The 25,675-nt window shown below is 37.5% G+C and overlaps 1 protein-coding gene across 1 annotated transcript; it reads left to right on the top strand.

The window, feature by feature from the left end:
• Positions 1–1,645: 1,645 nt before the first annotated feature.
• Positions 1,646–24,048, top strand: MCPH1 (microcephalin 1). The gene is made up of 9 exons (XM_018088952.2): positions 1,646–1,722; positions 2,100–2,527; positions 4,254–4,345; positions 6,681–6,799; positions 10,927–11,011; positions 11,516–11,636; positions 11,929–12,069; positions 14,487–15,485; positions 23,488–24,048. The coding sequence occupies exons 1-9, from the start codon at positions 1,646–1,648 to the stop codon at positions 23,550–23,552; spliced, it is 2,127 nt and encodes a 708-aa protein (XP_017944441.2). The 3' UTR covers positions 23,553–24,048.
• The last annotated feature ends 1,627 nt before the right edge of the window (positions 24,049–25,675 follow it).

The raw sequence follows: 25,675 nt of genomic DNA on the forward strand, positions 1-25,675 counted from the left end.
AGTGCCATATCAATGCCCTGGAAATTAAACAAACTGAATCAATACTAAAATATTATATAATAAATTAAGATATCTTAAATTGGTACAGCCATCTGCTTGGAAGACTCCTAAGGGTCAAGATTTTGAGTCTGTCCATGAAAGTAAGAATGGACATAATGGACCCAAAGGTATTTTAAGTCAGCACTGTCTCTTCAGTGGGAAATTACTGAAACAAAGAACAAAAGAAAGGAAAACACCAAAGTATTCACTGTACCTTCTCAGAGTCCAGCAATACACAATTCAGGGCTTTACTGAGGGAAAGATGGCTTTGTACACTTTTTATAGTCTTAAAATGGATTTCATGAATTTGCTGAATATGCTTCTAGAAACCATGTGGTTTACTAGCATTCTGAACACACTTCCACAGCCTGATGAAGCACAATGTGGAAATATCTCTTCCAAGAAGATGCCATCTGCCAGTCTTTTGGTGCTAGCTATCCCTCGCCGGGAATGCACCGCTCCAGGTCCACCTTCGGCATATGTTTATGATTTTAAGGGCCTCTAGCACATCCAGCTTCCACCATTCCTTTTCCAAGCTGACAAGTTTTTGTCTGAATAGTGATTTCTGCTAAGGAAATCACTCAGTATCCTTGTTTTGCATCTCTCTTGTTTTTCCATATCTGCTACATTATTTTTCAGATGATGAAATGAGGTTCGCACATTGAAGATTTCAGGACAACCATATTTGTCCAGCCATACAGCAACCCCTGAGCTGTATGAGTTGCATAATGAAGCTGTGCAGCATCATTTTCCTTGATGTACTCCTTCTTTCTCATGGCAAATCTCTTTATACTCACTAATTCTATTAATTTTTATACATTTTATCATTTTTCCTGGGGAAACCATCAGTTTTTCTCTAATTTCCCTCTGGTATCACATTTACTACACTTTAGCCTTCTAGCACCAAAGCCAGTTCCCGCTACGGTGCACTAACTATAGTTAATAGTACAGTTGCTGTCAAGCAATTTTGTAAGCTTTCATAAATACCGTCTCATAGTGCTCTTTGCTAATCCCTGTTTTGCTGGCTTTTTCACTTCAGACACTGCAGTTTGTGCCACCAGAGAGTTGAGAGGCTACTGGTACTCTGATGCACCTTTCTAGAAACTAAAATTCTTCCTGAGGACTCCTCATGGTGAATGGCAACACAGAAAATTCACTTAATGTTTGGTTGTCAAAACATCCTGGCATCCCAAACCTGCAGAGAAATAGTGTGGCCAGCAGGAAGAAGGAAATGATTCTTCCTTTGTAATGGTACTGATGGGGCCACGCCTTGAGTTCTGTCTTCAGTTCTAGGACCCTCAATTCAGGAATGTCATTGCGCTGGTGCATGTCCAGACAAGGGCAACAGAGCTGGTGAAGGGTCTGAAGCACAAGTCACATAAGGAGCAGCTGAGGGAGCTGGGGTCGTTTAGGCTGGAGAAGAGGAGGCTCAGAGGGGGTTTCACCGCTCTCTATAGCAACCTGAAAGGAGGTTGTAGCTAGCTGAGTGGCAGTCTCTTCTCCCAGGCAACTAGTGACAGGACAATATAACATAGGCTTAAGCTGCGCCTGGGAGGTTTAGGTTGGGCATGCAGAAGAATTTCTTCCCAGAATTAATGATTAGATAATGGAATGGGCTGCCCACGGCGTTGGTGAAGTCACCGTCCCTGGTGGTCTAGTTGACATCGTGGTGTTTGGTTATAGGTTGGACTTGATGATCTCAGAGGTCATTTCCAACCTAAGTGATTCTGTGACTCTGTAGCACAGTTTCCAGCAGCATTCGCTGTCACGAACCTCCGCCGGCGCAGGGCAGGGCCGGAGCTGGGCAGAGCACACACCTGTTTGTGAGCAGGACCGCGTGGAGCACGCACCACTTTGCACCCCAGACCTGTGTGGACACGACACGGCCGCCAAGTCGCTCACAGCCTCGAGCTCCACAGGCCCTGCCCGCCGGGTCCCGCTCCGCGCCGGTCACCGCCCCGCGCAGAGCGCAGGCGCGGCGGGGCCGGCGCGGGGCGGGTTGAAAGGTGGCGGCGTCGAGCTACCCGGGATTTGTGGCGCCAATGAGCCCGTTCTGGCAGGTACCGGCCCGTCGCGCCCGGCAGGGGCTTCTCCTGGCGCGGGTCTCACTCGTCCCCGATTCTCTTCCCCTTGCGGCCCCTTTCACTTACTGCCCGGGGCCCCCCCGCGCTTGCCCGGCAAACTGTCCGGGCTGTGGCAGCCGACGGGAAGTTGGCCGGGCCGGGGCGGGTGAAGAGGCTGCAGTCGCGGGCGGGTGCCGTGGCGGGGGGACAAGGGACTCCCCCTCAGGTCGCTCTGGCTTCGCCGCAAACGCCGCCCGGTGCCGGCGGGCGGAGCCGCGGCCGTCGGGGCAGGCGGCCGTGTCCAAGCAGGCCCGGCGTGAGTGTGAGGTGCCGGGACGGGCCGGACCCGCCTCGCTCGGGCTGCCCCGCTGGGGTGGCTCCCGGTACTGCGCGGCTCGGAGCCGCCATCCGCTCTTCCTGCTCCGGTCAGTCCTGGCTTCCTTCTGCATCTCTCCAAATTTCTGCCTCGCCAAGTTACCCTCTAATGGCAACTCAGCGATCACCGCCTTCTCTGAGACCTTCTAAGCATAAGTTGGCGTTTTCAGATTTCAGAGCTCTTTTAGTTGAAAAAAGCGCTTCTTCATTTTCCTTTCCATCAACTATACAAAAACTACAAAGGGCTTGGAGTATATTTGATTACCTAAAATTGACTAATTATCATGAAATATACCTTTGATCCTCCTGCAGGTGCATGGAGCTTTGAAGTAGCATCCCTCTAAATTCCTAGTGTGGCCTTTACTGAAATGTTCCAATTTGTTTTTCTAGGAGAATTATAACTATGAAGGTTCTAATATATTTCCTGTAAGAGGAATATAGTGTCTCTTCAAATGCAAGTGCAGTGTTTCTCACAATAAAAGAATCAAGGGAAAAAAGCAACTCTTGTCAAATGCTGCCCCGGTCTAGTAGTAGAACGAACCCAGCTGGTGCACTGGAGTAGATTTAAGTTCCCGTGTATATGAAGTCACAGTACTGGTAATAAGATTTTTCCCAGTGGACTGAATAAGGAAGTGGTTTATGTTCCATATTTCTCTTGTATGTCAAAAGTATTTCTAGCAGTTATAAAACTATGTTAATCTATAGAAGTACTTCTACTGTTGGACCATTGTTCTAGTTTTCATTTAGAAAGAAGACAGGCAGCACTACTTAATAGTTAATCAGCAAGGCATGTGTCGTAACTAAGACAATTAAACAATACTTGCGAAGGATGACCCTTCTAAATTGAAACTCTCAATTTATTTCATCTGTTCTGAGAGTTGTCTGGCCTGTGGTTGTATAAAGTTGTTTTTGGTGAACTGATATGCCTCTAGTTTCTGGAACTTTCCTGATTCATCAATCAAAACAGAAAAGTGGCATGGCCAGTGGAACTGTAGTTTTACTTTAGTGCCCATCCTGAAATGAAATTAAAATTAATGAAGGGATTGTTATGAGTTTTATTTGCTTATCCCTCCATGTCAGTACTTCTGTATTGATTTTTTTAAAGACTTTGTTTGGTTGTTTAAAGACCTTGTCAACCAAGGCTGATTTCATTCCTTGAAGAGTTCGTTGAACTGCTTGATAAAGGAAGCTACTTAAATGTGAATACCTAAAGTTATATAAGGCAGCTGACATGAAATTTTATTAGCCCCTGTTATATGTACCTAATTTGAGGTGGTTGGATATAAATAAAGTGAAACTTCAAGTCAATGGGAAACTGTTAAGTAATATTTCTGTAGAGTTTTCTGGGAGTTTGGGGAAGGAATAATTCTATTGTAGTTATTTCATTTTGTTCTGTAACTTGTGTTACATCAACTTGTCTTCAAATTTTTGATTAACCTGAAGTTAGCAGTGATTAAATAATGATAAGGGTAAGCAGTCATGTAAAGATAACACATTGCTTGTTAATCTGGTAGTGTGTTTTAAATAAGTGAAGTGAAACGTTGTTTAACTAGTGTTGGACTTCTAAGTTAGCTTAATTACAACTAATTTAAGGGACATAAATAGACTTACAAAAACTTTCTGCTGCTAAAAGCTGATACTCAGTTTACTAAAATGTATATTTGCAAGTGAATACAATATGTATAGAGACAAAATTTTATTAGAAAGGCAGCCTAACCAGTTTTACCATATTATATACTTTATTAGTTGTTTTTTGCTTTCTCTCTTCTTATCCAGGTGTTTCTGCATTTGTAGAAGTTTGGTCATCTAACAGAACAGAAAATTACTCAAAAACCTTTGAACAGCAACTTCTTGATATGGGAGCCAAAGTAAGGAGTCTATTTTGAAATAAATAGAATAGGAAAGCTCTTAATTACGCACTAGCTTGCTTGTTCTGCCTGTCATGTATATTCCTTTTTAGTATGAGTTTTTAGAGGGCAGGAAGGAAAGAAAATCACAGACCCGAGAGCAGACCAACATGCTGTGAAATTCTTGCTCTGACAGATGGGAAATGCATTTAAGGCCTCTCTACATCTAGAAACCTCTTTGCATATTAATGTGATAGCCTGCATTTCTTGTAAAGTATTGGGCTTGCCATGTACTGTGGGCAAAACAAATCAAAGTGTTGAAAGCCTGTGGTTTGCAAGTATGTACCTTAGGTGGTTTTGTTTTCTTTAACTTGTAGGCAGCTGCTCTTAGTAAAATATTGTGTCAAGTACCATGACATTTTACTCTTGCATTCTCTCTCCCACAAATGTTCTTCAGTTCCAGAAAGTGCTAGTAAAAATACATCTAAGAGACTCAATCTATGTCAAAATGATTTTTCCATACCAAATATAGTTGACTTGTAGGTGCAAAAGATGTTTAATTGCCAGCTGTAAAATTTCAGCCAGAGACCAAAGTCAGACTCACATCTTCCCTTCTTTCACATTATCACTGATTAATGGAGATTTTTACAGCCCACATCATGCTCTAAAAAACATTTGTGTGAACTCCCAGTGCTCTTTAAGTGGGCATGTGTAGATATATCTTGCTGTAATTAAGAAAGCTTGCTGATCTCCCTCAGTCCTCTCTGTATGAAATAAGTTGAGAGAGTGTGACAGAACAGTAGGATAACTGGTTTTATTATAAAAGCAAACGCAACTCTCAATAAATAACTCAAGTAACAAATATTTCTTGTTATTTTGTGCTGTACTATCAGATCTTTGTAATTCAATTCTGATGATAGATTTTTCTCACAGAAAATATGACAAAAGCATAGGGCTTCAAAATTCTTCAGATTGATTGAAGTAGCCAAATATGGTGGAAGGTGCAAGCAGATGATGTGGATGAGCCTATTTAGCAGATCCCTGTGACTGAAAAGGGGTGGTCATGCCCCTTCACTATTCCAGACACTTCCCTTTTATTGACTGAGCACATGATAGTAGACTGGCTTGGCTCATTGTGTCAGGAAATTAAATTCTGTATTAGTTTTTCACTAGATTGTTGATTCAGACATCTCCAGGTAAGTTCAGCTGAGCTGCAGAAGACGTCTGGGGTAAGGGAGGAGGTGGGAGGGGTGAGAGGGATGTATAAGATGGTGTTCCTCCATAATTTGGAGACAAAGCTATATCAAGCATCTGTCTCCTTAGGACATGAGCTGTCAGCTGGATACTGGCAAAAGTGAGTAAGCAATTGTATCTGGAGTCATAACTAATTCCAAGAGAGATTCATCTGTCCCATATACCTAGATACTTAAAAGTCATGGGATTTTGTCTGCTAAGAAGTCATAAATCAGCTTGCCACCAGAAATTTTTTGCAAAGCTGAATAGTTTTCTTAAAGCTAAATACAGACACAGCATGCTGAGAGCCAAGTATAGTGGTGCAGCTGAGAGAGCAACAGCTGAGAGAGCAACATTTGGCTGTGCTGAGAAGGTGCTGCTGCTGTAAAAAAGGGGTTGTATTGATCTCACCATGTCAACAGTCACAACTGATCAAGCAGTTCTGTGTAGGGTGTTTAGTCTCCACAAAGGAAATTTTGACTGTGAAGAATGGAATATCTAGAACTGAAAACATTATCACTTAGTTGTCAGTAGAAGCTGATAATTGACAATTTGATCAAATGTGGAATATAACTGTGTCCTGACTTTAATTTTCTGTATTTCTCACTTTTTAAAGCATTCAGATATTTTTTTTTTAGTGGCACCTTTAGCCTTCCCTCAAAACTAACAGCGATCTTTATTGATGAGAATTGATTTAAAGAGTGAGATTAGCTGTACTCTTTAAGCCTGAGTTATTTGCCGAATAAAAGATATAATTTGCTATTTCTTTAGATAGTGGCATCTGCTTTCTCTACTGGCTGTTGCATAAGAAATTATGTTGCACTACATAAGTAAGTGATACAGCTAGAGGAGGGAGCTGGAATTAGTAACCTAGAGAAAAGAAGTTTGAAAACAAAAGGGTACTCTAGCCCTCTAGCCTGCATTGGCTTGAAAAATGAGGCTTGAGTTTTGATTGTTTGAGGATTTTTGCAAAGATGGGAAAGATCAAAAGAGTTTTTGACATAATGTTTTGAATAAGTTTTTATGCTAATAGTTTATACACTAAAATAGACTACAGTAGCTAGTTTCATTAGCGTTTTCCTATTATCAGATTTACAGGTGAGCTCTCTGTGTACTTCTGCAGGTCTCAAAAACTTTGAACAAACACGTGACCCATGTAGTCTTCAAGGATGGACGTTTGACTACATGGAAAAAAGCACAGAAGATGGGTGTAAAAACAGTTTCTGTACTTTGGGTGGAAAAGTGAGTACTCATGGTTATGATGAATGTGGCCTTTCTCAGAGATAATGGATTCTAGTATTGTTTTATTGAAAAACTTCAGTACAGAACCTGTTTTATTAATGTACTTGAAATAGTGATAAATCCATGAGTTAATTGTAACTTTCCTATGATATTATTCCTATTATAAAGCATGTTACTTACATAAAAAGGTAAAATGTTAACTCTTAAAAAATGAATGTGTTGAAGTAGTTTCAAAGTACATTTGTTAACTATTCGGTGTTCTACTCCTTACTTTCAAATGGCATGCATAGGCAGTGAAGGCCAGGTATTTATGTTGAATAGAATTCTTCCATTTTCATATGAAAAAGTGCATTTCATCAAGGGCATTTTACTATTTCTGTACTTCTGTAGAAAGAATATATCCTAGCAAGAAAGAAAAAGATCCATATGTAGTCTGGCTTTTAAGACATTTGTCAAGTTCAGAACAGCACTACTTGAAGATTCTCTTCTACCATATGGAAAAAGTTAAATTTATTAAAAAAAGTTTTAAAAAAATTTGGCTATGCAGCCGATCAATGAGAATTCGCTAGTCCAGAACTGCCTCTCTTGAGTTTACAAAGTGCTTGTGAGACCTAACTTAGATTTCAGATGAAGTGTCAAAACACAGTTTATGAATATGCATGTGTTATATTCAAACATTCCAATCAATAAATCGATGTGATGATGAAAATTGGAATATAAGTCAAGTAAAGAGAACCTTACCTATACCAATTATAATATGCACAGAGATAGCAGTCATAGTGCAAAAAGTTTGGGGTTATATGTTTTTTTAAGAAAGGGGGGGGCAAATCTGATCTCTTCAACCACTTAATTATAGGCCAATACAACCAGAAAACTTGTGATGCAAGGCCATTAACATAAAAAGAAATTTCTGTAGAAGCAGGAGTTTTTCTTTTTTTTTTTTAAGGATATCAGATATAGAAGTTACAGACACACAGTCCAGCTTTAACACCAAGGAAAAAATATTTTAAGTTCCCAAAAATGCAGGTGAAGCAAAATTGTATTTATGTGAACGTATTTCCCTAGGACTTGGATGTGCTATAGTAAAAAGAATCTCAAAAAAGTGCAGGTGAGTAGCATCAGCCATGGAAAAAGAATGAGAGTGCCTTACAGGGGAGAGTCTTGGACGTGTCATACAGAAATACTGTCTCCATAATAGCAGCTCCACCACAAGAATCTTCTCTGCAATGCTGGAAGGCATTGAGTGGATGAACACTATAGAAAGTTGAGACATAGAGACAACCAGATATGTAACACTGTAGGAGACATCAAGGAGCTTTGAAATCCAGGAGTAAAATCCTCAAGAAACTTTTGCTGGATACCAGCAACAAAGGGAAAAAACAAGAAAAAGGATCTGGAGGGAAAACAAGCTATTTGGTAGGAAGGAGAAGGCTAGCATCTTCCTGGTATTTTTTTAAGTGTTCCTAGTATCATATTCAGACCAAGGCAAGGTCTTGGTATATGGCTTAGAAGATGAAGTTTGTTGGAACTGGGGGACTCCCTGAAATAGAGGTATTTTGTTGCAGAGGAGAACCCAAGCTGTGAATTATGATTGAACTTCTCTGTAATCTTTTTCTTCTGCCTTTTAGTTTAAAGTAAATGCCAAAAGAAGAACAGAAGAACATACAACTTAGATTGGTGCATACTGTAGGCAGAATTTATGGGAATATCATATCCTTGAGCAAAGTATAGGTCAGGAGTGGTAGAAGCTTACATAAGAGATAGTAATAAATATTCTTACTAGTCATAGGATTATGCAAATGAGGCACAGGCAGTACAAAATTAAATCAGTCTGTGCTGGCATTCAAATTTTTTTTTTTGTAATAAGATGAGGAAACTGGAGTGCCTGACTTTAAATTATATGCCTTGTATATCAGTGTCTGAGACATTGATAGGCAGAAGACAGTCTGTTGAACCCTGGGAAAATGTAAAGAGTGTGTGCCAGGAAAATAGTTGTCCTGTGTGGATGGAAACTTAGTTTAAACCTGACAACTGTGTAAGCAAATAATGCAGAGTTCCTATGAGTTGAAGTTTTACCATTGCTAAAAAAGATAGATGGTTTAACCAACTGCTCCGTTCAATAGCAAGGGGAACATTCTCAGAATGATCAGAAATGCTGTGAAACATCATTTCAGGAAATGTAATAGTAAGTGTCAACTGTCTAGTGTAGACTGGGGGTTGGGTGACTCCTATTGGAGTGCGATGCAAACCAAATATCTTAGTTATTGTTTGGTCTTAATTGGTTTGTGGACGGTTCTTCAAATATTTAAGTAATTTTTGTAAGTATGGCCACAGTATAAAATATATGTTCGTACTGGAACACCAAACCCAAGAACTTCTGTGGCAGTGCTTAAATTCAAAAGGGAATCTGCTTGAAGTGGAAGTAGTTCTGTTAAGAAGCTAAGACAGTAAAGGGAATAAAATTCTTCCTAGTGTCAAGGAGACTATTTAAAGCATAAGTCCTCTTAAGCATATCAGAGAGAAGATGAATATCACATTTTGGGACTTGCAGTAAACATTTCCATAACATTGTCACTTCAGCAGTAGTCAAAAATCATATTAAACAGAACATAAAACTTCGTGTAATGGAATGACAGCATTTTATTGTGGTTACATTTGTAATGTTAGCAGAGATGGCAATTAGCATTACTGAAGTTTTCTTATAAGATGTGATAGAAGAGACAATAATGCTTCAGTCAGGAAAAGAAATGGGAGTGGAGGAGGGAGACTCTTGTGAATACAAATGTTCATATAGAGAGGCTGAATATGAAATGAATGTATATTTTCCTTTCCAATAGAAGAATGGGAAAGCATCACATGCATACGCCTGGATGCAGATTCAGAGAAAACAGTAAATGATGATTTTCAACAGAACTCCTTGATGCAGAAACATAGTCAGCAAAGATTTACATGGGTTTAGAAAATTGCTGAAGCAATTAAATGTTTATCAAAACGTAAATACAGTGTTGTATCTGACCATGTCTAAACAAGAATTCTGTGGAACATAGGCAATTGAAGTTTAAAAAAATTTGTAACTCTAGAGTAAAGGTATTTTTAATTTAAAAAAAGTTGTTTAGTTTCCTTTGCTTTTGTCATCTTTCTAAGAATGGTAGATATGTCTCATATTAAAAACAGTGAACAAAATCATGGATTTGCTATTGTGCAAACAAATTTTAAGTTTAATGCAAAATGAGTGACAACTTTGGGATCACTGAGAAAAATCTTTTTGCATCTTCAACACAAATACAGTGAGCAACCTAAAAAAATCAAAACCCAAAACCAAAAAGAACCCTATAAAAGACAGAATTGCTACAATCTGTGTCCAAATTAGGAACACTTAATACTTCCATATTGAACCCATGATTGTGAAACTCTACCTGTATATTCTTAACTCGTCTCACCAATAAATGATAAATCATTTACATTCAGAATTGTATGCAAAAATTCTTATAATATATTTAGTGGCCAAATTTTCTTGTTTAGCATCTCTGAATCAACGAAATCTCTGAATTAGTGTAATTTTTCATGTCGTCTGCATCTATGCTGATTATTATCCAGAATTCATTAACAGTCACAAAAGTCCACCGTTTTGAATATCTCTTTTTGATGCTCCAGAGAATTCTAAATTCAGTTTGTTTGACAAATGCACATAGTAGTTCGGCTTTTTTCTTCGTTCAGAATTGAGTAACTGAGGATTAGGTTATAATTGTACAGCCACAGACTTTCTAGGAGTTTCATCACTAGGTGTCAGTAGAGCCACACTGGTGGCTGCAGGAAGGACTTCAGCCACAACTTTGGAATGTGTGCAAAATAACATGAGCGGGAATCTTTCAGTTTCAGAACAGCAATTTAGAGGGCATCATTAGCACAAAAAACTGTATCACGTATCTGGCATGTAAGGTATAGATTCGGGTGATTTTTTAGCATTACAGTAGTTACCTTAAAGTTACACACGTAGGTAGGATTGGTGTTACATTATTACAGGGCTCAGATGGCTTTTTTTGCAGTAAAGGTTCTCATTCTTAAAAACAAACAAACAAAACTAAGAGAAGAAAACCTCAGCAAACCTGCTCTAATTTGTTGTACAGGTGTCAAGAAACTGGAGTACGTGTTGATGAGTCCTTATTTCCTCCACTGAACACTAGTGAAGGATTTCCACTACTGATCAAAAAAGTATGTGATTTTTTTTTTATGTTTTTTTAAATAGACCTAGAACAGTAAGCTTTAAAGTTTGAACTTAACTTTCTGACCTCAGGCATTTGAGCTGTTTATTTTCAGAACATTCTGTAAACTGTACTTATCCATCTAAATAGGATTTTAAAGATAGGCTGTTGGTGTGATCATGTGGCATCTTACCTGAAGAAAGTATACTAAAATACAGTTTTTGTATTGGTGAATAAAAAATGAAGATGTTTCATTGAGTTGCAACAAACTCTATTTTAAAAAAAATACCTTTAAAGCTTTAGCTTTGCTGCAAACAATGAAGATCTGTTAGGTTCTTTCCTACTTCATATTAAAGTTCACTTTCAAAAATGTCTACAATTATCTGTGACTCTCAAGATAAGTAGCATAAACACCAATAATAAATACTGTGATGAAGAGATAGGCAAATAGGAAGTATAGTTACTTCTGGCAGTTTTATACTATGTAACTAATAGTTTTGTGTGTGTCTTGTAGCACAAATGTATGCAACCAAAAGATTTTATTGAAAAAACTCCAGAAAATGATAGAAAGCTTCAGAGAAGACTGGACCAGATGGCTAAAGATTTAGCTGTGCAAAAGACAACAATTAATGCTGGTAAGAACTATTTTCAACTAACATTCAACTATCTGAAGTTATTTCTTTAAAGCACTTGATGGGGTTTTGTTTTTTGGTGGTTTTTTTTTTTTAGTTTTATGCATCTCGCCATGAGAAATGAAGTTGACTTTTTTCAGAGTTCTTTGCAAGTCTGTGGTGTTAAGGCATCTGTAATGATGTTAGATATAAGGAAACTATTTTTTGTTAATTTTTTTCGAAAGAAAAATGAAACTTCATCTGAAGTTGTTATAGCATTTAAATATTAATATATAAATACAATTTCTTTGTGTAGAAACGGATGTACCAGTTTTACTCTTTGAAGACAATGGTTCACTTATATACAGCCCTGTTAATAAGATGAAAGATCAATGCAATGCAATTGAAAGAGGAATGAAGGATATGAAGAGAAAAAGAGGAAATCTTTCTCCTACTGGTAAGAAGTTAAATTTTACTTATCTATGAACAGGCACAGTTGGCTACTGTTTTTATTGCTGACTTTTTTACACACTTGTCATGTTCTCACCTTCAGAATTTTTTTTTATCTCTTACTTGATTGCATGTCTTCCCTTCTTCCCAGGTTTTGAGTAGGTACTGAACAACAGCATTTACAAATTAAATAAATTTGAATAGCCTAATTGAATAAATGTAGTTGATTTCAAAATGCCAATCCAGGTGAATTAAATCTAGATTGTAGTTTTCAAATGTTTTTTAGTGCTTGCATTATCTTACTGAGAAAATTTTAAGGTCTAAATCATTAGGTTTTGCGAGTTGTAAAAACTGTTGAATGTGGAACATCTTTTGGTGGGAGAAATCTGTAGTATTTGAAGTTTTAAGATGTCTGTGTCAAGTAGACTGTGAGTTTCTTATTTGAAAAATAATTGTGAGAGGAAAGTAAAGATATAAGTAAGGATAAAGTGATACATGGATGAAAAATTAAACTTCAGTGTAATTTAGCGTGGCTCATATTTATTTTCTCTTTGAGTTTTAGGTAAACCTTCAAACATATTGAAAAGCATTTCTACTATACCAAGGCTTTGATGCTAATTGCAAGAACTGAAATGTCTTCCAAATTTTCTATTGAAGACTTGAATTCGAAAGGATGCCTAATGTGTTTTCTAGCTTAAGTAGTCAGGTTTGAAGATAGATATAACAAGAGTAAAAATAAATTGGCCTTTTAAATATTTTATGGTTGCAGATGAATTAAAATAATTTGTTAGAAAGGTAAGACCCTCATAAAGTTATCCTCATAAAGTTAGGGGTTTGTTCCCGTGTTTTAGCATATTGACAGGATGTAAGAGAGATTATTGTGAAGTCTGTTGAGCTACATCAGTAGGCATCTTAACAGTATTGATCATGTATGCAATGGGTATGTATTTCAGACATTATGTCTTCTGTCAGTCACATGAGCAAAAAGCTCAAGTCAGATGCTGGTGTTTGATGCAAGGAAATGCAAGGAGAAGACAGCCTTTCGAATTCATAAGGAGGGCTGCTTGAGAAGTTTGCCTGCTATCTTTTCTCCCCCAACAGTAAACTGTACCTTGTGCTTTTCTGAAGTGCTATATTTTGTTGACATCACACAGGAGTTCTGTCATGTTGGCTTAGCTGAGAATAGGGGTGTTATCCCATTGCCTGAAACAGCTTGGTATGTCTTTGTGCAATGTTAGTGAAAAGTGATAGCTTAATACTGGCAGTAGCATAACTGTGCCAGCAAACTTCTTTTATTTCTGTCGATTAGTTTCGTGTTGATGAGGTAGAACATTGCAGTTTGAGAGCTTTACCTTGAGTAAGTCCATTCAACATTACAACTGCACAATGTAATTTTACATTAAGAATCACTCCACATCCTGTGACAGCATTCAGTGTAGCTTCCATCTCTGATGCTTTGTGACAGTGGCCCTTTTGTTTGTGCTTGAGAGATATATGAGATATATGGATTAATAATGGTTAAAAACTTCAAGAAGCCAGTTTTATTTGAGGACTGAATTTAAGACCTTCAACTGTCAGTTGAAAGTCTGATCCTTTCTTTTCCATATATTTCATTTTTCTTAGTGTAGTTAGCTACACCATATGTTTAAAAATATTATCTATACTTTTAAGCAAATAACATCAAGACTTCCCCTAAAATCCACAGGAGCGCTTGCAGAAATATTGCTGAAGCTTTGAACTCAACATTTGTTTAAGCAGAAGCATCTATTGCAATTATCAGATTGTAGAACAACAGGATTTTTAAAAATGTATTCTGAATAATCAGAGGTATTATCTTGTTTCAGAGGAATTTCTTCTTAAGAGTTATGAATATATTGTGTACCACCTCACACAAAATAATTTCTTGAACATTGCTACAAGAAATTATACATTTTTCCACTCTAATTATTTTTAGTACATTGTGTCGAGGTATGTGGTATGATACTATGATGTCGTATTTAATTTCTTGACTGCAAAAGCTACAAGGTGGTGCTAACGCTGTGGTAGCAAAAATGGTTAATGAGTTTCCAGTATTACTCTAGCAAGCTTTTTCAGTAAAATCTTGCTGGTTTTCTCCACAAATACAAGAGTGAAAGTGAGTTCCTCTGTTACTTTGTTTCAAGAAAGCAGAACAGGACTAATGGGTGCTTAATGACCAGGTAAGGAGATGTGATAGCTAATGCTGTCGTAGGTTCTTGTCAACGTAGAATGTGCTTTGTTTCTAATCCATTTTCTGTTTAGTTTTTGATGACTTGCTATATAATATCCAGAGAAGCGGCTAAATCCTTTTTTTGGTTCAGTAATTCCTTATATGTTTTACTGAGAAATTGATACTCTTTCTGTTTTGTTCGATAAATTTATATCAACACTTTCTGTGTTCTGCAGGAGAACAAATCGAAGACTGCTTGAACTCAAGTTATGATTATCTTTGGGGAACTGAGAAATTAAAGAGACGGAAAACAGAGATAGTAGAACACTCCTGTGATACTTGGACTGATAGTCTTGTATCCACAAGTGCATCAGTGAATTCTTCATCACAGGGCAATGAGCGAAAAAGTTTAACACCAAAACGACATATCAGAAGTAGTTTAACAAAGAAACAGATTATACAGCACACTTTGGATCACAAATTGTCTTTAGAAAAGAAACAACCAAAGTTTCCAAAGAAAAATCAGAAGAATGAAAAGAGCAAGACTACTTCAATTGCAGATGACAGTTCTCTTCTCGGGCACTTTGATCATATTACTCCTTCCAAAGAATCAGTGCAGCTAAATACTGTTCCTTCTTTGATTGACAGTCTCTCTCATTCACCTATGAAAAGTGAAGACTTAAATATGTGTTCACTGGATAAAAGCTTCCCTGTTGACAAAAATGATAGTATTCTTGAAGTCAAGAAGAGGAAGAAACTACAACCATTACCTAATTTGAAGTTGTTTACCTCAGAACTGAGTGCATCAGGGTCTAAAGGGCTCTTGCAAACAGTTACTACATATAGCAAGTCGTATTGTACTGAAGAGGCTTCTTATGAAGACTTCTTTTCATCATCTAATTTAAATGAAAATCAGGTACAGATAAGAGTGCCAGATGAATCACAGAGTCGTCCTGAAGTTTGTTGCAAAGACTCTTTTACCAGCAGGGACTTCTGTCATGTGAGTTTCTCTAAACCACATAATACTACCAAGAAACACAGGAAAAAGTCTATTTCAGTGCATGATTTTCCAGTAAAGAAAAAATTTGAACCAGCTAAACTTCCCGGAAACATGCCGTTAAATGTATCAGGTGGCACTGCAGAGGCTCTAGATTCTGGTGATGTGAATAGGCTGCCTCAGCATGCTCATGGAAAGTCCTACAGAAACAATGTGAATTACTGTGCTCATACTACTGGTAAGTTACTACCTAGAGCTGGAAAATCAAAAGATATCATACTGCATTAGATATACTCATGCAACTAAATTGCAAAATATACCAACATTCCAAAAGGGAAAATATTTCAGAAACACACCAAAAGAAGAAAAATGCTGCAGTACTGACTTTATTTCTGAGTAAAATAAATGAGCGCGTAGGATCCAAAAGAACACCTATTTGTTTTCCTATACATTAAAAATACAAAGAAGTCATAAGAGATAGAAAACTGTTTACTATATATAACAAAAGTAATGTTGAGCCTTCTTTTCTCTTAATGTTCGGTATTTTGAAAAATTTCTGCTGCTATTCAAAATCTGTTTAAGACACCAAGGTCTTTCTCTTTTAAATGTTATGGTGCTCTTGTAAAGTAGCTCCTCATCATAGGTTGCCTTGTTCAAACTATTTTTATTTCACAAGTAAAAATTTCTACTAAAATTGCAAATAGGAGCATAAAATCTATGGTGGAAAAAATACTTGAGTTAGCAATTTCTAACTTGTTCAGAGGTGAAGATGGAATAAGACACGAGTTGCAATGTAAGCATCTTCTTCAACCATGACTTTTTTATATGAATTGATCTTCGTCTTTAATAATAATTTTAAGAATATTTTTTATATTTAAGCATTTTCGAGTTAGTTTAGCTTAAGGTACTTCAATGAAAATGTATAATAAAATATTGAATCTCAGGAAGTTCCCTGCAAAATGGTCCTAACTTGTATTGGGGTAGTCATTTTCCAATTATGATATTTTGAGCTCTGTTTGTCAAACTTCCCATGGAGTTGAATATTTGTAATTATAATTGTATATTTTAGTAGCTTGTTTTTCTTAGAAAATTCTGTAGCAGTTCATCAATGAATTATATGAAATTAATTATTAACTTAAAGGGCTCAACGAAGTTGATGTCAGAGTTATGAAATCCAGTTGAAATGTTGAGCGGTGACTGCCCAATATATGTAATTAGTTGCTGAACTGTGATCTGCTATTTTGGGTTCACTACATCTGTATTTTAATACCTGAAGTGCATCATTACAGCACAGTTTAAAAATCAGTGGATGCAGGTGTGATATAAATGTACACCCATAAATGACAGCTTACTTCTCCAAGTGATAGAGGAGCCGACAAGGAGAGGTGCCATGCTGGACCTTGTCCTCACCAACAGGGAAGGGCTGGTGGGGAATGTGAAGCTCAAGGCCAGCCTTGGCTGCGCTGACTATGAAATGATGGAATTCAGGATCCTTGGGGCAGTGAGGAGGGCACACAGCAAGCTCACCACTCTGGACTTGAGGTCAGCAGACTTTGGCCTCTTCAGGGATCTGTTTGGTAGAGTACTGTGGGCTAGGGCCCTTGAGGGAAGAGGGACCAAAGAGAACTGGATAATATTCAAGGATTGTCTCCTCCAATCTGAAGAATAATGCATCCCTACAAAGGGGAAGTCATGGAAAAATGCCAGGAGGCTTGCATAGATGAACAAGGAACTCCTGGACAAACTTAAATACAAATAGGTAGTTTACAGAGAACGGAAGCAGGAAAAGGTAGCCTGTGAGGAATACAGAGAAATTGTCTAAAGAGCCAGGGATCTGGTTAGGAAAGCTAAAGCATGGGCAGAAGTAAATCCGACCAAGGACTGTCTCCATGTCCTGTTTATCCAGGACATGGAGAATGCTGACTTATTCCAGTTTTTTTGCCTCAGACTTCACCATCAAGTGCTTTGGCCACACTGCCCAAGTTGCAGCAGGTGAAAGCAGGGATTGGGAGAATGAAGAACCACCTGCTCTGGGTTTGACACCATTTAAGGAATGTGAAAGTTCCCATGCACAAGTCCACGAGACCTGACAAGATACATTCATGGATCCTAAGGAAACTGGCCAAGGAAGTGTCTAAGCCACTATCCATCATATTTGAGAAGGCATGACAGTCCTGTGAAGTTCCCACTGACTGGAAAAGGGGAAACATAACACCCATTTTTAAAAAGGGAAATAAGGAAGACTCAAGAACTACAGGCCAGTCAGTCTTACATCAGTGTCTGGCAAAATCATGGAGCAGCTCTTCCTGGAAACAATGCTAAGGCACATGGAAAATAAGGAGGTGATTGGTGGCAACCAGCATAGCTTCACTGAAGACAAATTACACCTGACAAATTTGGTAGTCTTCTACAATGGGGTTACAGCAGTGGTGGCTGAGGGAAGAGCAACAGATGTCATCTACCTGGACTTGTGCAAAGCATTTGACACTGTCCTGTATGACATCCTTGTCTCTAAACTGGAGAGATGTGGATTTGTTGGATGAATCACTCAGTGGATAAAAAATGGGCTGGATGGTCACACTTTTAAGAGTTGCAGTCAACGGTTTCTCTATGTCCAAGTGGGAATCAGTGACAAGTGGCATTCCTCAGGGGTGGGTATTGGGACTGGTGCTGTGCAACATCTGTCTGTGATATGGGCAGTGAGATCAAGTACATCCTTAGCAAGTTTGCTGATGACACCGAGCTGTGTGATTGACAATGCTGGAAAGAAGGGTTGCCATCCAGAGAGGCCTTGACAGGCTTGAGAGGTGAGCCTGTGCAAACTTCATGAAATTCAACAAGGACAAGTGCAAGGTCCTGCATGTGTGTCAGGACAATCCCAATCACAAGTAGAGACTGGGTGGTGAATGGATTGAGACCAGTCCTGGGGAGAAGGACCTGGGGGTGTTTGGACAAAAAGCTCAGTAAGCCTTGGCAATGTGCACTTGCAGCCCAAGAGGCCAACCACGTCCTGGGCTGCATCAAAAGCATGACCAGCAGGTCAAGGGAGGTGATTCTCCCTGTCTGCTCTGCTCTTGTGATACCCCACCTGGAGTGCTGCATCCAGCTCTGGAGCCCCAGCACAAGAAGATGTTGATCTGTTGGAATGAGTCCAGAGGGGGCCCCAAAGATGATCAGATGGTTGGAGCACTTCTATGACGACAGGCTGAGAGAGTTGGGGATGTTCAGCCTGGAGAAGAGGAGCTCTGGGGGGACCTTAGAGCACCTTCCAATACCTTAAGGGGGCATGTAGTGATAGAACAAGGGGGAGTGGTCTTTATCTGAAAGATAGTAGGTTTAGCTTAGATATTAGGAAGAAATTCTTTACTGTGAGAGTGATGAGGCACTGGAACAGGTTGCCCAGAGAAGGTGTGGACTACTCATCTCTGGAAGTGTTCAAGACCAAGTTAGATGGAGCTCTAAGTAACCACATCTACGGAAGTGTCCCCTATTGCAGGGGAGTTGAAACTAGGTGATCTTTAAGGTCCCTTCCAACCCATTCTATGATTCTAAAATATATATGAACGTACTGTATGTGTATTTTTGCCATGAGGCAATGTGCTAGAAGACTATTCCTAAACTATATATTTCCTAATGTCAAAGAACAGTCAATTTTTCATTTAACAACCATGGAAACAAATACAGAAGGAGAAAAATCACGGAATATTTTGAGTTGGAAGGGACCCACAAGGATCATTGAAGTCCAACTCCTGGCCCTGCAAAGGAGAGCCCCAAGAATACACAATGTGCCTTGAAAGCATTGTCCAAGCACTTCTTGAACTCTGTCAGACTTATTTGCTACATTTAAACTTAGATATGTCAGTTAATTCCAAATTTTAAATTCTAGTGATTAAGTTATGATCTATATTCTAGCATGTCATGCTTTTATTGTCATGCTGGACAAGTTGTTTAAAATAAGAGATTTTGGAGGAGAAAAAAAGGAACAGTATTCAGCAAACAAAAGTTACCTAATGTATACTTTTTATCCTTTTTGTTAGGAACGTCTGTAAGTCTCCATTTGTGTTTCTAGTGATTTTAATAGTATTTGTGATTTATCAGTGGTGGCCATTTTCCCAAATATAATATATTCAGCTTCATGCATCTGTTGTGCAGTCAAGTAGAAACTCGAGTTTGACAGCTCAAATGAGCTCACTTCAAAATGGAAGGAGTCAATAATGAAAGAACAGTTGTATTTTCCTTAATAATGTAAGTTTTGTGGAAAAAAATGAAATTCTTGTTTTAAACTTTCTGCTGTGACTCTGTATGCTGGAATAATTGATTTTTATTAAATACAGGTTAAGTATTTCCTTTTTTTTTATTAAATGCAAGTTGACTCTTGTCCCTATTAGTAAATAAATAGTAAATTGTTTGTTTTTCTGTATATTGTACATTATTTTAAAGCTGGTAAATGCAGTAAAATATTTTTACAAGCCAAAGAATTATTTTCACTCATCAGATATATATATATATACACAGTTAGGAGTAATATATACAATTAGGAGTCATATAAAATTTTATTATATTTTTATATATTTTAAATACCAAACATTTTTCTTGCCCATTTTTTTGGTTACAATTTTATGTCAGTAGCACTTTTCCCCGGTGTCTTTAATGACAAGAAGATTTTATAAGTTTCCTTTCCTATTTGGAACATTTGATTTTAAAGTAGAAGTGTAATATGCAGGGTAATCTGAAACTAACTTTTTGAGCCCTAATGCTTATGTGGCAGCAAACTCCTTTGTAGGGTCCATTCAAGGCTGCCCAGTTCTGCTGAGCAACAGAGAGATAAATATGGCTACTTCTTTCAGTTCAGTCCAAGTTATGTGACTTAATCTGCAAGCTGAAATAATAATGGGCAAGGAATGCAAGATTATGCTCATTTAAGATTTTATCATACTAAAATAATTTAGAAACTTGAATTCAGACTTAGCATTATTTCCAGTCTTAAAAATAAACTTAAGGCTTAGCTGAGTGAATTTTAGATATTTATGGTGAATGTGGGAGGCAAATATTATCTTAATTGGCCAAAAGACATAAACTAAGACCCATTGTAGTGTAATTAATGTAGTTAAGTGTTAAGATGGGAAATCTGAAATATCATTCTGTTATTTGGTGCAAGAAATCATTACATTTAATTTAGGTGAATGAGTTTTACCGGAGTTTCTAGGTGCTATGAGGCTTAATGCTGCCAAAATACTGTTTATGTCTTTAAAAGCACACACATGAAAACTTCCTTAGACTTGATGTGCCTTTTGGTTTTTTCAGTTTTGGAAAAAGACAAGCTCACTAAAAAATATTGTATGATGTCTTCTATTGACATTTTATTATGTCTTTTTGCAAGACAATTGAGGCATGAAGAAGAAAACTCTTCTTGGATTCCTTGTTTTATTTATCTTCACAAAAAATTTGATTGTAATTAATAATTAAAATAGAAAAGGACAAGTATAGAGGACTGAGGATTATTTTGATCTAGTCAAGTTTACAAAAACTGATGACACTTGTCCTAGAGCACCTAAAAACTACATAAAATTGTTCTAAACCATTAACAGGGTCTCTTTGAGAACATGAGGATCACATAAGTTTTCAGAAGACTTGAAGAAATTGTGTTCTCTGTAGTAAAAACTTGGTATTTGCCCATGCTGGATTAATATCTCCAACAATAATAATAAAAAAAGTTGTTAAATATTCTGTGCATATGTACCTGAAGGATTACTAATGGTGACAAATTCAGACTTAATTTCTTCACAGCTGGGATAAATAACTGTAGATAAGTACAAAATAGTAGATACAACATAGCTTAATTTAAGTAACACTTCAGTACAATATTTTTTAAGTAGAACATTATAGATAAAATTTTTATTAGATAGACATGATTTATTTGATTGAACAAAACTAGCTCATTGTGCCTAATCATTGCTTTTTAACTCAATGGAAATATCAAATACAATTTTGAAGATCATATTCTGGTTCAAAACTTCTCACTGGTGATAAAATTATCATGAATGAGTAGAAACTTAAATTGTAAAGTAAAATCACTCTAATTTGTTATAATACCTCAGAGAGCTGTTAATTTTGGTACCCATCACTGAGTGATGTTTTAGAAGAGCATTTAGGAGATCTAATGGACCGCAATGGCATGAGTTACCTGCATATTTCAACTTAATTTAAGGATAACAGTGAATGGAATTGTTTCAGAAAGTTCTGTCAACTTTATCTGAAGCACCCTAGGAAAAGCTACTAAAGATGAAAACTCTTTACTTATGCCTGAGTAACTACTTTAAAAAGAAGCAATCAGGGAAAAACAGACGACACCAAAGCTTGAGACCTACAGAAGGGAAAATCTGGAAAGTGCTTGAAAATTCCTGATAGTCAGGAACTAGTAAGAACTAGATTGCAAAGAATAGTCCTTATTTATGTAATGCCTAAGATCTCTGAGCTGATAATCAGAGATGAGGGACATTATTCCCTCTTCCTGCCTTCCTATAAATATGATGAGCCTATGGGAGTGAACCCTACCTGGAAAGTGGTCCAAGAATACAGGTCTTGAGACTTTAATCCCAAGCGGGACAAGAGCTGTGGAACAAGAGCTGTGGAGCATGAGCATTCAGGTCAAGAGTGGCAAAAGGAATATTGCACCACTTTTCACTGTCATCCCCCAAACCACCCCTCAAAAAAAAAAAAAAATAAATTTCAGGTATTACGGTACCTGAAATGACTTAAAGGATATTTGGAAATTACCAGAGACTGCCTGGGGTAAAGCAGTGGAGTAGATGATCTCCTGACATCCTATGCAGTCGTGTAGTTTGTAGATTTTTTTAAGATTGAAAATATATGTTTAAAAGGTCTGTTTTTTCACAAAACAGAGGTAAAAAATAGGTAAATTTTCATTAAAAAAGAGGTAAATTTCTTTTTTTTTCTTTAGTGGCAAGGTTTTTTCCTCCTACTTGCCATCAGTCTTGCTCAGTGATTGAAAATGATGGGCCTCAATGCAAAACTAAATAAAATTAACATAATTAATTGGTTCTCCCTTTATTGCATGACACTTTGTATTTAAATATTGGATTTAAATGAAAAATTGCACCTGAAAATCAGGTTTATTGTATTACACAAAAATTACTATAATAAATTTTGACTAGTTTAAAGGCTATAATTTTAAAATTAGTAATCAGTAATGGATTATTATTTGTTGTTTTTCTACCACCTCAAGGACTAAGAGTTTAAATAGCTGACAGAGGAAAAGCAAATGATTTTTAGTTATGTATGCGTTCAGGCTTGTAAATATGGAGAGTACCCTTCAGTATTTTCCAAAAGTAATCAAAGAAACCTATTTGGCAAGAGCTGAATTTAGGCTTCTTTAATCACTAATTAAATGTTTTGAACTGGTTTCATACATTTCTTTGAAATGAAAAATTAACAAATGTTCTAAAGTAGACTCCATTGAATTAAATTTGGGGAAAATTATCTCCTTAAATTTTGAGCAACTAAAACTTCATTGACCAAAAGATAAATCAAAGTTTTTCATCTTATGCAAGCAAGCTAATTTCTCAAACAATTCAGGGGTTTATTATTTTGTTCTTATAAAAGTCATCCTCACCGTGTTGAAGAATTAAATGTGTTAATTCATAAAATACATAATGAAAAATACTGCTTTTTGGCAGCTACATTAGAGTGCATTCTTATGGATGATGCCTTTTTATAAATAATAGAGTTTATATACCAGGATGTGCATGCAACCTTGACTGCTAACAGCTTGCTAGATTTGCTTGCAAATTGTTTGAAAACATGTTTCAGACCTTCAGGTCATTTTATATAGTGTGTACTGAAACCATTGGTGTTTCAATGTGAAAGGGAAAATCTAGTCACTGCTGCTTCAGACTCAAATATCTATATTCAGAGAAATTGCAAATCTGATAATGAATAGAAAGCAATTTAGCTGATTCTCTACTTGTAGTTAATATATGGTTTTCAAAATATTGGAAATTTGGAGTTTTGCACCTAGTTCATTTACAAAAACAGGTACTGAAAGATGAAGTCAGATGCTTGAAAGTCATTCTTTTTCTCTAGTTGAAATACCATGAAAAGTAACTGGTGCAAATTATTAAGTCTCTTAACTATACATAGCACTGGACCATGATAAAATAATTGGTGGCAGTTTCACAAGATTGCATATTTTATTTCAAGTTTCTAAATTTTGTTTCTAGGTGACGAAAATGAAGTTTCAGAGTGTCATGTTACTGATGGTTCTTGCAAAGTTTTTAATGAATGAAAGAATAAATGCAATGGAGGATTAAGAAAAGCTAGAAGACTCCAAACGGTCAGTTTAACTGGACATTTGGTTTGTTAAGCTCTTTCTTTCTCTTGGAGAATCACTGAACGCTTTTATATGTACGAAAAATAAATGCATTCTCTATGCACTATCAATTTAATAACTTTTCTTTTCTGAATCTCACTTTTCTTGAAATATTACACTAGTGGTCTTCATGTATAACCACAGAACTCAGCTTTCTGGTAACTTGTGGTGGCAGAGTCCATGCCAAGCTGACATCATAAAGGAGTTTAATAAGCCAACCTGAACTGTTTTGCCTGAAAAACCACTGAAGTAACCTGAAAAGATGCCTGTCCCTTTTGGAGGAGTTACTAAATGTGGCAGTGGTTTTTAATTGTTTTATAGTACATCATCACCAGTGGATGTTTCTGCAGGATAACGATTTATGCAAGATTGTCTTTTAGGTTACAGTAAAACTAAATATCTGAACTTAATATTTGAGCACAGTTTGGCTGTAAAAAAGGGAGAGAGGCTTGGGTCAGCACTGAATCTTTTTTTAGTTGTTTTTCCTTTCTAAAAGTTTTTTTAAGTAAATATAAAACTGACCAGGAAAATGAATATTAGTTCTTTTTATCATTAAGTAGCAAGTCATACAATAAGAATGAATGCTGAATTGTTTTGAGAATGGGAAGTCCTAAAGTACTAAAGTTTTACTGGTACCTATTGGAGTTTCAAAGGGACTGATCACAGATTTTGATCTTCTTTTATGTAAAAGATGTGAACAGGTGCAATTACTAGGTTCAACCTTTTAAATGTCTCGAAGATGGGATATTCATCTCCATGGACCAATGATCTTCTCTGTGTTAAAATTATTATTTGACTTCTCTGAATATTGCTACTTGTTACTTTTCTTATATATTTCTTCCCTTTACTTTCCTAAATATGTAGATATTTATTATTCGTAAAATTAATAACTATTATGTAGAACATATAAATCATTTCACTCTAGATCCACATTCTCGGCAGCCGGGGGTCCCAGCCACGTGGCACGAGAAGCTCCCGGCAGCCTGCTTTATGCTGATGATGCCGCCCTTGTTGCCCACACAGAAGCAGCTCTGCAGCGTTTAACATCCTGCTTTGCAGACGCTGCTGAGCTCTTTGGGCTGGAAGTCAGCTTGAAGAAGACAGAAGTTCTCCATCAACCTGCACCTCAGGAAGTCTTCCATCATCCCCACATCACCACTGGCGAATCAGAGCTCAAATCAGTCCAGCAGTTTAATTACCTAGGCAGCCTCATCTCCTCAGATGGTAAGATTGATGGGGAGATAGACAAGAGGTTAGCAAAGGGATACAGTGCTTTTGGAAAACTCTATAAAAGAGTATGGCGTAATAAACACTTGAAGAAAAGCACCAAGATCAGTGTTTACAGAGCCATTGTGCTGTCTACTCTCTTATACGGTTCCAAATCATGGGTCATCTACCGCCACCACCTGCGTCTCTTAGAACGCTTCCATCAACGCTGCCTCCAAACAATCCTAAACATCCACTGGTCAGATTATGTGACCAATACATCTGTTCTAGAACAAGCAGCAGTCACAAGCATTGAGGCTATGTTACTGAGAACACAGCTGTGTTGGGCAGGGCTCGTCTCCAGGATGAAGGACCACCACCTCCCTAAGATCTTGCTTTACGGTGAACTTGCCACTGGCTGCTGCAAGAGAGGAGCCCCGAAGAAAAGATACAAGGACTCCCTGAAACAACACCTCAACCTCGGCCACATTGATCATCTTAACTGGTCTGCTCTGGTCTCAAATCGGGAGGCCTGGAGACACACCATCTACAATGCTGCCATTTCCTTTGAGAAAGCACGCAAGATCACCCTCAAGGAGAAAAGACAACGCAGAAGGAATCGTATCCTGCTGAATACACCACCTAAGGAGTCTTTCTGCTGTGCCTTTTGTAATTGGATATGTCTATCTCATATTGGCCTCATAAGCCACCAGTGTGCCTGTAACAAATGTGGATAGAGCCTCCCTAAATCTTTGTTCATGAAGCCTAGCCATGTCTGACAGATCCACATTCTGTAGAAGCAGTTAAGACAGTCTACTTTTTAGGCTATAGCA

This window comes from Manacus vitellinus, unplaced genomic scaffold, assembly GCF_001715985.3.
Source record: "Manacus vitellinus isolate BGI_N305 unplaced genomic scaffold, ASM171598v3 scaffold_11_pilon, whole genome shotgun sequence".
Lineage (NCBI taxonomy): Eukaryota > Metazoa > Chordata > Aves > Passeriformes > Pipridae > Manacus > Manacus vitellinus.

What these genes read in the sequence shown, in the direction of transcription:
- MCPH1 (XM_018088952.2), top strand. Translation starts at nt 1,646, where the DNA reads ATGGAATGGGCTGCCCACGGCGTTGGTGAAGTCACCGTCCCTGGTGGT. An exon ending in CATCCGCTCTTCCTGCTCCG is followed by an intron (nt 2,528 to 4,253) that starts GTCAGTCCTGGC and finishes CTTCTTATCCAG; the next exon opens with GTGTTTCTGCATTTGTAGAA. An exon ending in AGGAAATCTTTCTCCTACTG is followed by an intron (nt 12,070 to 14,486) that starts GTAAGAAGTTAA and finishes TGTGTTCTGCAG; the next exon opens with GAGAACAAATCGAAGACTGC.